The sequence below is a fragment of the Lynx canadensis genome, chromosome B1 (genome assembly GCF_007474595.2).
Source record: "Lynx canadensis isolate LIC74 chromosome B1, mLynCan4.pri.v2, whole genome shotgun sequence".
NCBI classification, from domain to species: Eukaryota; Metazoa; Chordata; class Mammalia; order Carnivora; family Felidae; genus Lynx; species Lynx canadensis.
The window spans coordinates 43,754,123-43,769,450 of NC_044306.2; the positions used below are offsets into that span (position 1 = coordinate 43,754,123).

Sequence of the window (15,328 nt, forward strand, 5' to 3'; positions counted from 1 at the left end):
AAGAGAAGTGAAAACAGAAGTCCATACGAAGACTTGTATGTGAATGTTCACAGCAGCTTTATCTGTTAATAGCCAAAGACTGGAAATAGCCCAAATGTACATGAACAGATGAAAAGATAAACCAACTGTGGCATATCCATGCTACTCAATGATAAACAACAATAAGGAATGAGCTACTGACACAGTAGCAATACGGATGAATCTCAAAAAAATTATGCTGAGAGAATGGAGCTAGGCAAAAAGGAGTCATTCTATGAAATTCTAGGAAATGCACCCTGATGTATAATGACAGAAAGGAGAAAGGTGATTGCCTGAGGATAGGGGAACAGAAGGGGTGGGAAGAAAGGATTACCAAGGGTCACAAAGAACTTTTTGGGATAATTACATGTTTAATATCTTGATCATGGTGATAGTTTCATACATGTATACATGTGTCAAAACTTACCAACCGTATGTTTTAAACATGTGCAGTCTATTGTTGACCAAGTGTTCACAATTGCATGTTTCTTACTCTTTCTCTATCTTGACCAAACTTAACTAAGGCTTCTCTCTTTCCTATAGGCCTCTGAGCTCTGCTTGTCCCTACAGAAAAAGTGGAGCACCCCCACCTTATCGCTTCTCCTGGAAATCAGCTGACCACAAAGAACACTATCAGACCGGTCATTTCCCCTTGCTTATCTAACTTCCTCTTAAAAGATTCTGTTTATCTCTACTTCCCCCACCTTGACCCTTTAAAAGAAAAGCCTTTTCTTATTTGATTTGAGATGCTTCCAGATTTTTCAGATCAGGGCACTGTCCTTGTTACAACAGTCTTTATTCTGAATAAGCCTTTCATTATCTAAGACCAAGTTGTTTGTTTTTAACATTGTATTCAATTACACTTCAATAAAGCTGTTAAATTGTTTCAAAACACTGTGTAAGACAGATGGCTTCATAAAAGATTAAAGAATGAAGAAATAGACTGCAAGGAATTTTGTTTATGATAAACGTATAATTTTAATGATTATGCAATAACTGATCACAAGTGGATAAAAGTTAATACCCTAGCTTATTCCACATGCCCCCTTCAATTAAAAAGCTAAAAGAAAAATTTTCAATAAAAAATACTAAAAGAAATTATGGAGGGGTTATGCTGATAATCTTGAAATAGGAGTACTACAAGCCTAGTCAAAATACCAACTTCAGAAAATCCTAAGGAAAAAAATTGATAAATCTTCCTTCATTTAAGTTTCAAATTTCAACCTATAAAATACACCATATGAAAGCTAAATATCAAGAGTGAACCTAAGGCAAACCAAGAAACAGACTCTTTACTATAGAGAAACAAACTGATGGTTACCAGAGGGGAGGTGGGTGGGGGGTGGATGATAAAGGTAATGGGGATTGTGGAGGACACCTGTGAGGAGCACAGAGTGTTGTATGAAAGTGCTGAATCTCTACATTTACACCTGAAACTATATTAACTAACTAAACTAACTAGTTAGTTTAAAATTTAAACTAGTTACTTTAATTAAAATTTAAACCAGTTTAATTAAAATTAACTAAACTAATATTAACTAACCAATTTAATAAAAACTTAAAAAATAAATGAACAGAAAAGGAAATCAAAAGAAAAATTGTAAACTAGAAAGAATTAGAAAACACAAAATAGAAATGAACTAAAAATTATAACTAAAAAGTACAGACTGGGGGGAAAAAAGAGTAAAACCCTAATGTAAACTTTGGGTGATAATGACGTGTCCGTGCAGTCCTCAACTGTAACAACTGTACCTGGGCTGCAGGATAGGGAAGGGCTGTGTGTGTAGTGGTATATGGGGACTCTCAGTACTTCCATTCCATTTTTCTGTGACCCTAAAACTGACCTAAAAATAAAGTTGAATAATTTTTTAAAAGCTAAATGTTAAGCTATAGAGGAGAAATATTAAAACATATACCAAACAAAAGACTTTGCCCACAATACATGAGTTTCTAAAAATCAATTTCAAAGAAGACTAACCCAACAGAAAAATTGGCAAGGGATGTAAAATGGTAATTCTTAGGGAGAAAAAAAATATGTATATAGTCTCCAAACATATGAAAAGGTTAAAAACCTGAAACAATATCTTCTTACTTTTCACCCACCAAAATTAAGAAAAAATTATTTGCTGGCAAGACTATACACGGCACTGAATGCCATGATACACCATTGTATAAGTGCAAATTGCCACAGCCTTTTTGTAGGAAATTTCATAACCACTAATAAAATTTTAAAGCACATAACTCTTCAATTCAGTAATTCTACCTTTATGTAATTATCTTAGAGAAATACTTGTATATATGCACATGGGATGTGTATAAGGATGTATTTTGCAACAGGAAAATATTAATTACAATAAGTAAATGTCCATTAATGGTCCATTATGGTTCAAGAAATCATAGAACATTCTTTATAGGAATACTAATTACAGTAGATTAAAGGGTAGATTAAAGGATTATGCCTACATGAGGTAATGACATGGAAAAATCTCTAAGATACAGTAATGGGGAAAAAATCTGCATACAACATATTGTCTGATTTCATTTCTGAAGAAAAATAAAATCCTAAAATAGGCCAAACTATTTACAAATATACATTATATATATACTTGTATAAATGTATAAAGTCTGAAAAGAAATACACTGAACTTGAAGAATGATTACCAATGCAGAAGGAAGTTTAAAAATTTATGGGGAAGGGGAGTCTGCGTGGCTCAGTCAGTTATCTTGATTTCAGCTCAGGTCATGATCTCATGCTTTGTGGGTTTGAGCCCCTCATCAGGCTCTGCACTGATGGGCACGGAGCCTGCTTGGGATTCTGTCTCCATCTGTCTCTGCCCTCATTTGCTGGCTCTCTCTGTCTCTCTCTGTCTCTCTCTCTCAAAATAAATAAATATATTTTTTTTTAATTATGGAGGAAATAAAGGTCTGAAAGGAGAATTTTGCTTGAAATTAATATTGCAACTATTGTACCACGAAAAAAAATCTGTTGATATTTGAGAGGGAGGTTGTGTTCCTTTTAAAGAGTAATTCTGGGGGCGCCTGGGTGGCTCAGTCGGTTGAGCGTCCGCTTCAGCTCAGGTCACAATCTCGCGGTCCATGAGTTTGAGCCCCGCGTCAGGCTCTGGGCTGATGGCTCAGAGCCTGGAGCCTGCTTCCGACTCTGTGTCTCCCTCTCTCTCTGCCCCTCCCCCGTTCATGCTCTGTCTCTCTTTGTCTCAGGGATAAATAAATGTTAAAAAAAAAAAAATTTTTTTTTTTTTAAAAGAGTAATTCTGTAGTGTGAAAGCTTAAGAAGCAAATATAGACCATTTCAATAAGTTTGGTAGTGAAGTGGACAGTTTGGGAGAAAGCAGAAGATCTATAACACTTTAAGAACAAAGATCTGAGAATGGCTGGAAAGGGGAAGAGCTTGGTCAGCCCAACAGTATAACGTTAATTTAGAAATTAAACATAATCTTTTTGGCCTTATTTCCTCATTTGAAATGAGAGTATGAAAAATACCAATCTCTTAGGGTTATTGTGAGGATTTTACCATGTAAAACACTTAGTAGAAGTCCCTGACATTCAGCAATAGTGCATGAAGGCCTGTCCCAAGATCTTCATAAAATACGCGGTGTCTTTCCAAAGCATGAAGTCATCTGGCAAAAGCCAGATATGGTCATATATAAAAGAAGAAGAAGAAGTGGAAAGGATGAAAAATATTCACCATATTACACACCTAGTTACCAGCTTGCACACCATTAACAAATTTCTTCAAAATTCAATGCAAGGCCTAGGAGGAAACGACTTACACAGGCCACTTTGAGAGGAGAATGGCTAAGATACAGAACAATCAACGATAAAGACAGGCATGGGCTTATGGCACTAAGTGTGGATAACAGGTCTGATAGAGCTAGAGACCAGTAGGCACAACACCAAAGGTTAATAGAGGGGAATGCTAATTTAAATAGCAAGGATTTTGTTACTGAAGGACTATGGAATATGGATTGGCTTCAATTTAGTATTAAAATGAATCCAACTGAATAAACATTTCTGCAATGGCAGTGCCAGAATACTGAAAGCTGACAAATAAAGAGCCAAGTGAAAAACTGATTAGCTCTTCAAAGTAAATAAATGACCTAATAACCATAACAGATATGGTAGAAGCAAGCAAAAAATACAAGAATAAACACGGTGCTTCACTTGACACCAAAACAGATGATACCATTAGTTATGCTCTGGGAAGGAAGAGATGACCAATCCCAGGAATATATCCCCACAAGCAAAATGAATCTTCACTGGCCACTAAATTTCACTAACTCCTATGTCCATTGCCCAAAGCAAGCTGTTCCATCTTTTTCCAAATCCTAAGGTAATTTCACAAAGCAAAAATCGAAAATTAAACTGACCTTTGGAGTACCACAGTCACACTCTTCCCCGGGATCCACCAATTTATTACCACAGAAGGGAGCACTATAGGCTTCATCAGGCTTTGGAATATTAAGAAGGCAGTTTCCTCCTTTATTTAAAGTTAACTTCTCAAAGTCCTCTGCACTGCAACTGCTAAAGTTTCTGGAACCTCTACAATAAACATTAAGAAAAAGATCTTATGTCATGGTGATTATTCATTTTGAAATTTTAAATCATGTCCTCAACCAACAAGAAGTGAATATTTTCAATGGCAGAAAATGAGCTACCAAAAATAGAAATGAGAATTTATATATCTATTTCTAATAATATAGTACATTATTCAGTTACTACATAATAATTCACTATTTTGGTGATAATATATTAGACCTCCATGAAAATACCTTCCAAACATATCATTTACGTTAATATATAAAATCATAAGAGACCTGAGAAATTATCTAGTCCTATCTAAAATTCAGTTTTATTTACCTTCCATAGTAAAAGTTCCTCAAATATTTGAAACTAGCTATATATTTCCCCAATCTTTTTTCACTCTACAGTATAGCATTATTTGTTCTCCTCACTCTAACTTATGCTATGCGAAAATAATGGGGAATGGCATTCGAGTGAGGGTGCATGATAGCCATCGAGCAGCAGAATAGTGCAGAATTTCCACTACAGTTTGAGATTTAAATACCTTATGATAACTCCTGAGAACCCTGGTTAATACTCTGAAGGCTACATGGGCTTCTACAAACGGTCCACCTTGAGCTACCCATGTGATATTTATACAATTGTATGCAATTTTCATGGATTCTATAAATTGTTGGGTTTTTTAGTTACTGGTTTATTCAACTCTAAAATATATTCAGATACTCCTACTGCCTATTTTCATTCTTGAAGATTATGGAGAAACACACCCATACATACACCAAGGGTCTTTGAGAAATCCAAGTCCCATTAAAATTTTATCAGGGGCATTTGGTGCCCTGAAAGAATCTCTTTCATGAGTTTGAGCAGTCGTGCCAAAAGTAGCAGTAGATGTGAAAACTGTGTTGCATTACAGTTATTGAGGAGGAAACCCTGTCTGTGCTGGGTCTTTTGTACATCCAAGGAATCTAAAACACAGATCCTTTCTGTGAGACTTGTGTTTTAGATCTACATGTTATACTCTTTTTTGCTAACTGGCCCAGTTTCCAGAGAAGTAAAGAGTCCTGGCTCTTGGCTCTTGAGAATAGAAAGCAGTCCGCCTAGACATTTTCAGTACCATTAACTCCTATTTGACAAAAAAAGTCTTTGAATGTGGGGTTAACAAACTGACCAGCAGACAAAGAAAGGAGAAAGAACATAAATGGTCAACTGTCTATAACAAAAAAATTAGCAAAGGCAATATTTTGACTCACATAGAAAGAAAACATCAGCCACAAGGCTATTGACAATAACAAAAAAGCTTGTTTTCTGTATCGTTTTTTCTCACTACTCTCTGATTAAGGATATTATGAGGAGGAGTCCTTTTGTATAATATCGCTCATTTAACAAGTATTTGCTGAACCTTATGTACAAGGCACTCTTCTCTTGTGCAAGGGATGAAACTGAACAACGCAGACAAAATCCTCACCTTTATAAAGGTGACTTCTAGTGAGTGAGACAAACCATACACATAATAAGTAAACTGGATAGTATACACAAAGTGAGAAGTGCCATGGGGGAGAAAAGTGAGAAGATGAAGGGGGTGACCCAGGCCCCAGGGTGGAGGGAAGGGCTGGGGGGGGGGGGGGGAAACAGTCGTTTTTTAAAAGAAAGGACAGGCATTTCAAACACCGTGAGAACCAATCAAAACTGGTTATCTGGGAAAAGAACCTCACACCAGGAGGGAATAGCAAACGCAAAAGCCCTGCGGCAGGAAGCAGTAAGGAAGCCCGTGGGGCTGGAGTGGAGTGAGTCCATGAGGGCATGAGTAATGAGAGAAGCAATCAGCACAGGTGAGAATAAGCCACTGTGAGACTCTTACCTTTTACTATGAGTGAAATGAGGAATTTAGGGGGATGATACAATGGAAAGTAGTGAGCAGGAGTAACATGCTTTGACTTGTGTCTTAATAGGATCACCATGGCTGCTATGTTAAGCAGGAAGAACAAACAAGAGGCTCTTGCAGAAAATCACCCAACAGATGATGATGAACCAGCATGACAGCAATGGAAGCTGTAAGAAGCATTTGCATTATTACATGTTTAAAGGAACAAACAGCCCGTAAGATGAGGAATGTGAATACAAAGAGAGAAGTCAAGGATGACTCCAACTTTGTGTCCTCATCTATGAAAAGGAAGTAGTCGCCCTTAAATGATACCAAAGAGAGGCAGGTTTGGGGAAGGACAATAGGAGTTTGGGTCTAACAGTCATGCAGGTGAAAATGTCAAGAGTAGCAGTATCTAGTAATTATCTGATAATAAAGAAAACTTCCATTTACTTATTTTTTGTTTCCATAGGAGACTTCAATTTAAACAGATTGTAGGGGTGCCCTGGGTGGCTCAGTTGGTTAAGCGTCTGCCTTTGGCTCAAGTCGTGATCTCACGGTTCATGAGTTTGAGGCCCCACATCGGGCTCTCCGTTGTGTGCACGGAGCTGGCATCAGATCCTCTGTCCCTCTCTCTCTGTGCCCCTTCCCTCACTTGTGCACTCCCTCTGTCTCTCTCTCTCTCAAAAATAAATAAAAACTTAAAAAAAAAAAAAACAGATTTGTGACCGCTTTTTAGTTCCTATTGTTGATCTTTATATGGTAAGTACCTTACCGGCCACATAGTATACATACAACATTTTCTGGAAGAATACACTAATCAGCCAATAGCCACAAAAATTTTGCAGACACGTGTATATTCTACACTGAGTCCCTAATTCTAATCTACATAAAGCCTACCACTTTGAACAGGTTATTTTTTAAATATGCCTCCTACTTAGTGGTTTGGACACAGTTCTCACAAATACAATGTTTTAAAATGTTTGATCCTAAAGCAAACTATTAAAAAAAAAATCTTTTTCCCACAATGAAGCTGACTAGAGTACTGAAAAGGATTAACAAAATCATAAGCATTTCTCATGCATTTTACCTGATGGAGATAGTAACAAACATCCCCATATTGCTTGTCAGTAATGCTCTAGGGGCTATAAGGAAGATATTTTTCTCCTAGTCATCCCTGGATGGCCCTACAGTAATAAGGATGATCTTTCTCCTGATACTTGGCTTGAATAGCAACTAAAGTATTCATATTCTCTACATATCACCTCTGGATGCGAGGGTATCAATCTCCTCATCTCTTTTTTCACATCTAAGCAAGTTTTCCAAAACTGCATCAAAAGGAGATGGATGTGACTGACAAGGATGGAAATAGTCTACCAGAATATGACACACACACCCCAAAAAGAAACTATCATTTAGAACATTCTTTCTATGAGTGACCTTGAAGTAATCAGAACACAGTTCCACCATCATCATCCTAATCCTCACAACAAAAGAGCAAAAGTCCTAAAAGAGGGCTCTAAATGATGTCACTTAATTAGATTTTTTTAAAAGAGTACCCTGATTGTGGAGGCTTTCTGAAGTAGGTGACATTGAGGGGCATAGTTAAGAAAGCCGTTTCTCTAGAAAAGTATCTCTCAGGAGGAGTACTTCATACTTCTAGGAATCTAAGAGCAGTATGTGAGAAAAATCCTACCAGCCCCACCTCAAAATACCTTAATAATAACAAAATCATATTACACAGTTTGTTACCCACTTTTTAAACAGAACTGGCTCCAAATGACTGAATTATCTGGAAAAAAATTGAATATCTCTATCACTTGCATCTAAAAAAGGCCCTAACTTATAATGAACATTCAGTTCATGTTTATTTTACTACACAGGATATGAAGTAGAAGTTGGGAAATCTATTCTCAAAAAAGACTTGAAGGGTGCCTGGGTGGCACAGTTGGTTGGGCGTCCGACTTCGGCTCAGGTTATGATCTCGCAGTCTGTGGGTTCAAGCCCCATGTTGGGCTCTGTGCTGACAGAGCCTGCTTCAGATTCTGTGTCTCCCCTCTCTCTCTAACCACACCCCCCATTCCCCACTCATGCTCTGTCTCTTTCAAAAATAAACATTAAAAAAACTTTTTTTAAAGATTTGATATCATAACCCTCTTCTCAAGTTATTCTTACCGAAATTGTTCAAACACATTGACCAACATATTACCAAAATATAACATGAAGACACAAAATACCAAGAACCACACACACACACACACACAAGTTAAAAGAAACTATGAGAGAAAAAAAAGATACAACCCAATAAAGTCTCCAGATACTAGAATTATCAATCAATAACCAAAACACCCCACTTATGGCCAAGGAAAAAATGACAAGCTTGAAAATTTTAGCAGGGAAATGAAATCCACAATAGTAATACAGCAGGTATGAAAAAGAACCAGGCAGAAATTTGGCAACTGAAACATAATAAACAAATTAAGAATCAATGGATAGATTTCACAACAGGCTAAATACAAATAAAGATACGTTCAGTGAATTGAAAGGTGTCAGAAGGAATTACCCAGAAAGAAACACAAAATGATGAAAACTATATAAGAAAATTTAGGAGACAGGATGTGTGAGTTCTTATACACAGTGAACAAGAACCACACAAGAAGGAAAGGAAATATGCATGAACACTATGCACAGAGGCAATATGTGAAGAAGCAGTTATTGGAAAACATAATGGCTAAGAATTTATCATAATTTATGAAAATATCAAACCTCAAACTTTTAAGACTCAAAAAAAAATCCTAAGCAAGACATGAATGCATATGTGGGTGTGTCAATGTGCGCGCATGCTATTTTTTTCTCTTTTCCACAACTTCAATGTTAGTGAACCTTAAAAAAAAAAAGAGAGAAAATTATGAAAATAGCCAAAAGTAAGTAGATAAATCTACTTCAATAAAATTACATTTAGTAATAGCTGACATCAACAGCAACATGGAGGCCAAAGAAAACAGAATAATACCAATATGCTAAGAGAAAATAACTGATAATCTAGAATTCTATATTCAACAAAAATGTTCTCAAGAAAGAAAGAGAAATAAAGACGCCCTCGGCGGGGGGGGGGGGGGGGGGGTGGTCACTAGAAACAAACTAGTAAAAGAAATTTTAAAGGGTTTTTTCAAGGTAACTAAAATATGATACTAAATGGTAGGCAGAGATGCAAGAGAATCAAAGAGTAATGGAAGTGATTACTATGTACGCAAATCCAAACAAACAGTAATGACAATGTTCACTAAACAATGGTAATAATACACGTCTGACACATATCTATATATAAGTCAGGAAGTGGATAAAGTCAAACTGCTCTAAAGTCCTTGCATTGTGTAAGGAAGGATATGATTTAATATTAAACATCATAAATCATGGGACATGTGCTGTAATAACTTCTAAAACAAAATAAAAAAGTATATAACTTCCATTCTAATAGAGGGAAATAATGAATATAAAAACACATTATCAATTCAAAATAAACAAATAGAAGATTTTTTTTAAGAACATAAAAGTGAGGGGCGCCTGGGTGGCTCAGATGGTTGAGCGTCCGACTTCAGCCCAGGTCATGATCTCGCAGTCTGTGAGTTCGAGCCCCGCGTCAGGCTCTGTGCTGACAGCTCAGAGCCTGGAGCCTGCTTGGATTCTGTGTCTCCCTCTCTCTCTGTCCCTGCCCCACTAATGCTCTGTCTCTCTCCCTCTCTCTCTGTCAAAAATAAATAGACATCAAAAAAATTTTTTAAAAGAACATTGGGGCGCCTGGGTGGCGCAGTCGGTTAAGCGTCCACTTCAGCCAGGTCACCATCTCGCCGTCCGTGAGTTCGAGCCCCGCGTCAGGCTCTGGGCTGATGGCTCGGAGCCTGGAGCCTGTTTCCGATTCTGTGTCTCCCTCTCTCTCTGCCCCTCCCCGTTCATGCTCTGTCTCTCTCTGTCCCAAAAATAAATAAAAATGTTGAAAAAAAAAAATTTAAAAAAAAATAAATAAATAAATAAAAGAACATAAAAGACAGTAAAACACATAAGATGGCAGATTTAAACCCAAATACTGCATTTCATTAATTCTAAAACACATTCTTCACCTATTTAAATACTCTGAAATTGAAGTTCATCTAACAAAGTATTAATTTAATTGACACCATTTTTCATTTCTTTTTGTAGAGGGAATTTTTATTTTTTGAAACAGAGAGAGAGACCATAAACAGGGGGAAAGGGCAGAGGGGGCAGAGAGGGAGAGGGAGAGGGAGACAGAGAGGGAGAGGAGAGGGAGAGGGAGAGGGAGAGGGAGCGGGAGAGGGAGAGGGAGAGAGAGAGAGAGAGAGAGAGAGAGAGAGAGAGAAAGGGAAAGAGAGAGAATCTTAAGCAGGCTCCAATGCACAAAGCATGGAGCCCCACACAGGGCTCAATCCCACAACCTTGGGATTATGACCTGAGCCAAACTCAAGAGTTGGCCATCTAACCAACCAAGCCACCCAGATGCCCCTCCATTTTTTCTTCTTAGTGGTATGTAAATAATGGTGTAGCTTATATCCAATTGCATTTACATCTAAATACAGTACATACTAATCACATTAAACATAATGCAATGTAATAAGATACAATTGAGAGATAAATATTGTCAAGCTGGATTTAAAAGTAAAACCTAAATATATTGTGTTTAGACGCATATATCTAAAATATAAAGATAAAGTTCAAAGTAAAAGATATACAAAAAAATATATACTTCAGACATGAAAAAAAAATCTAGGAAAGCTAACTAATATCAGACAAAAACTGACAGTCCTAACCAATAAAAAAGGAAATGAAGGCATACAGATTGAGAAGAAATAAATTGTCTGTCATAAATGATATGATTGTCTATGTAGAAAATCCAAAAGAATCAACAAAAAGATTTCTGAAACTAATAAGCAATTAAACCAAACTAATTAAAGCAATTAAAGGTTGTGGAACATAATAAAATGAATATACAAGTCAACTGCTTTCTTATATACCAGCAACAAACAACAGAATTTGAAATTAAATGCACAATAACATTTACATTAGCAAAAACAAAAACAAAACAAACACTTAAGTATAAGTTGAATAAATCTGTACAAGAAGATCTACAGAGGAAAACTATAAAACTCTGATGGAAAAAAAATCAAAAAGACCTACATAAATGGATTGATATCCCATGTTCAAGAACAGGAAAACTCAATATTGTAAGAAGTCCATTCTTCCCAACTTGATCTATAGACGCAATGCAGCCCCATTAAATCCCAGCCAGTTATTTTGTGGGTATCAACAAATTGATCTAAAGTTTATATGGAAAGACAAAAGACCCACAATAACTAACACAATATAGAAAGAGAACAAAATTTAAAAGTGACACTATCTGACTTTAAGATTTACCAATACTCTACAGTAAATCAAGACAGCATGGTGTTGGCAAAAGAATGGACAAATGGATCAATGGAAGAGAATCAAGTCCAGACATAAACCCACACAAAGGATCCTTTGACAAAGGATCAAAGACAAGTTGATGGAGAGAAAGGACAGTCCTTAACCCAATAAAGAGTATCTGCTGCAGAGAAAGGGGAACACTCTTAAACTGTTGGTAGGAATGCAAATGGTGCAACCACTCTGGAAAACAGGATGGAAGTTCCTCAAAAAGTTAAAATAGAACTATCCTACAATCCAGCAATTGCACTACTAAGTATTTACCCAAAGGATACAAAACTATTGATTTGAAAGGACACATGCACTCCAATGTTTATAGCAGCATTATCAACAATAGCCAAATTATGGAAAGAGTACAATGTCCATTGACTGATGAATGGATAAAGATGTGGTGTGTGTATACACACAACACACACTCTCACACACACACACACACACACACACACACACGTATAATGAAATATTACTCAGCATCAAAAGGAATGAACTCTTGCCATTTGCCATGACGTGGATGGAGCTAGAGAGCATTACACTAAGAAAAATAAGTCAGCCAGAGAAAGACATATACTGTATGATTTCACTCATATGTGTTAAGAATCAAAACAGATGAATATGGCGGGGGGGGGGGGGGGGAGGGGAGAGGCAAACCAGAAAAACAGTCTCTCAACTATAGAAAACAAACTGAGGGTTACTGGAGGTCAGATAGGTGGTGGGATGGGTTAAGTGGGTGATGGGTATAAGGAGGGCACTTGTTAGGATGAACCCTGGTGCTGTATGTAAGCAATTTAGTAGAACTAATTCTACTCCTAAAACTAATATACACTGTATGTTAACTAACCAGAATTTAAATAAAAGCTTTAAAAGAAAGAAAGAGTATGTGCAAAATCTTTACCAAACATTATATTTAATGGTAAATGTTTAAAGCTTTCCTTTGATATCACTGTATGGTGACAGATGGTAATTACACTTGTGTAATGTATAGGATTGTTGAATCACTATGTTATTATATACCTAAAACTAATATAACATTGTATGTTAACTATTTTGTTAAAAAATAAAAAAGAATAAGACAAAGATGCACATCACCACCACTTCTATTTGAATATTGTACAGGTAATAAAAGTAAATAAATAAAAGTTATATAAGGATTGGTAAGGTAGAAACAAAACTTCATTATTTCCAGATGATATGATTATATAAGTAAAAATCCAAAGAATTACAGGTGTGTAGCACTAATGTAAGAATGCAAAAACAAACAAACAAACAAAAAGAATGCAATGAGATGCTAGATGTAAAGCAAATATACAAAATCAATTTTACTTTTATACAAAAAATTAGAAAATTAACTTTTAAAAGAGACATCACCTACAATAGCATCCAAAAATATAAGTATAGGAATAAACTAACAAACGAAGTTTAAATCTCTGTAAAAATATAAGAGGAATTAAAGATCATGGACTTGAAGACTACTTATTGAAAATATGTTTAATTCTTCACCAGACTAATCTAGAGATTAATACAATATCAATCAGATGACAAATAAGACTTTTTGGTGGAATTGGACAAGTTTAATTGTAAAATTTACATGAGGAAGCACAAATAGCCAAGACACTCTCAAACAAGTAGGTCAAAGTAGGAAACTTGCTTTAATGAACCAATTATAAAGCTCTGAAACTTAGGAAATTGTAGTACTGATGCAAATATAGACTAATTTACAAATGAAACAGAAGAGCCCGAAACACACACATATATTTGTGGACCCTTGATTTATGACAAGGTGGCACTACAAAGTAGCAATGAAAGGGATATCTCTTTAACACATGGTGCCAATTCAAACAAGTATTCCTACTGGAAAAAACTTGACCTCTACCTTATACAATGTACAAACAGCAATTCTAAGTGGATTATAGACCCTAAATATGAAGATTAAAGAAATAAGAGTCTGGGGCGCCTGGGTGGCGCAGTCGGTTAAGCGTCCGACTTCAGCCAGGTCACGATCTCGCGGTCCATGAGTTCGAGCCCCGGCGTCAGGCTTGGGCTGATGGCTCGCAGTCTGGAGCCTGTTTCTGATTCTGTGTCTCCCTCTCTCTCTGCCCCTCCCCCGTTCATGCTCTGTCTCTCTCTGTCCCAAAAATAAAAAAAGTTGAAAAAAATTAAAAAAGAAAGACTAAGAGTCTGGAAGACAATACGCAAAGAGTATCTCTGTGACATCAAAGTTAGGGAATAATTTCTTACGTAGAACAAAAAGCCATAGTCATAAGGAATATATTGATATACATGACTACATCTAAATTATTCATTTTTCACTAAAAATAACCAAAAAAAAAAGAACTTGTAAAAAATCAATAAAGGAACTCAACCCAACAGCAAAATGTGTGTGTTGGGGTGGGGGGAGACAGATTGAAAAACAAAATCCAAACAGCCCATAAACAGGTGATCTAATCTCATCTTATTAGTAATCAGGGAAATGCAAAGTAAAAGCACATTAATATACACTATACACCCAACTCATTAACTAAAGTTTAAAGTAGATAATACCAATTGTTGGTGAGGTATGTAGTTAGCACTCACTGTAGCCCACAACACATCTCCTCCAGCCACCTCTGATTTCAGCAGTTATGGTGGACAACTCTCCACTAACCCCTACCTCTAAGCTTTCTTTGAGTTGTAACTCAAATGTATAGAAGAATTAAAATCCTAGAGAGGCAACCTTCAAACCAAAGAAGATGGAAGCAACAAAAATGAAAATTGTACCCGCAGTTACCTGTATCAGGATGGACAAACATCACAAACAATGTCAACTAAAAAAGCCACACCAACAGGAAGCACACTTGGATAATTCTATTTATTTACTCTATTAATCTATTCTATGATTAGAGCTTAAAAAGGCAAAAATAATGTGTTTGGAATACATACTTAGGTGGCAAACTGTAAAGAAAAGCAAAGAAATGATTGCCATAAAAATCAGGATAATGGTTAACTTTAGGGAAGAAGGTATGTCGGGGGGAAACTGCAAAAGGAACTTCTGAGGATGCTGCTAGAGACTTGATGTGGGTTTTATACAAATGTTCACTTTATAAAAATGTGTTCATCTGTACATTGGTTTAGCTAGATTTTCTGTACGTACTTTATTTTTCATAACAAAACTAGGTTTTTTTTAAGTTCTTTACTTTGAGGGGGAGAGGCAGAGAGAATGAAAGTGTTTTTTTAAAGTTTATTTTCAATGTTTATTTATTTTTGAGAGAGAGAGACAGAGAGAGGGTGACAGAGCACGAGTGTGCGAAGGGCAGAGAAAGAGGAACACACAGAATCCGAAGCAGGCTCCAGGCTCCAAGCTGTCAGCAGAGTCCAATGCAGGGCTCAAAACTCACCACCATGAGATCATGACCTGAGCCGAAGTCGGACACCCAACTGACTGAGCTACCCAGGCGC

The 15,328-nt window shown here is 36.5% G+C and overlaps 1 protein-coding gene across 1 annotated transcript in view; it reads right to left on the reverse strand.

The window, feature by feature from the left end:
• ADAM9 (ADAM metallopeptidase domain 9) overlaps positions 1-15,328 on the reverse strand; it is a 147,088-nt gene that overhangs the window by 73,517 nt on the left and 58,243 nt on the right. The window contains 1 exon segment of the mRNA XM_030312588.1: positions 4,407-4,578. Within this exon segment, the coding sequence (XP_030168448.1) occupies positions 4,407-4,578 (172 nt within the window).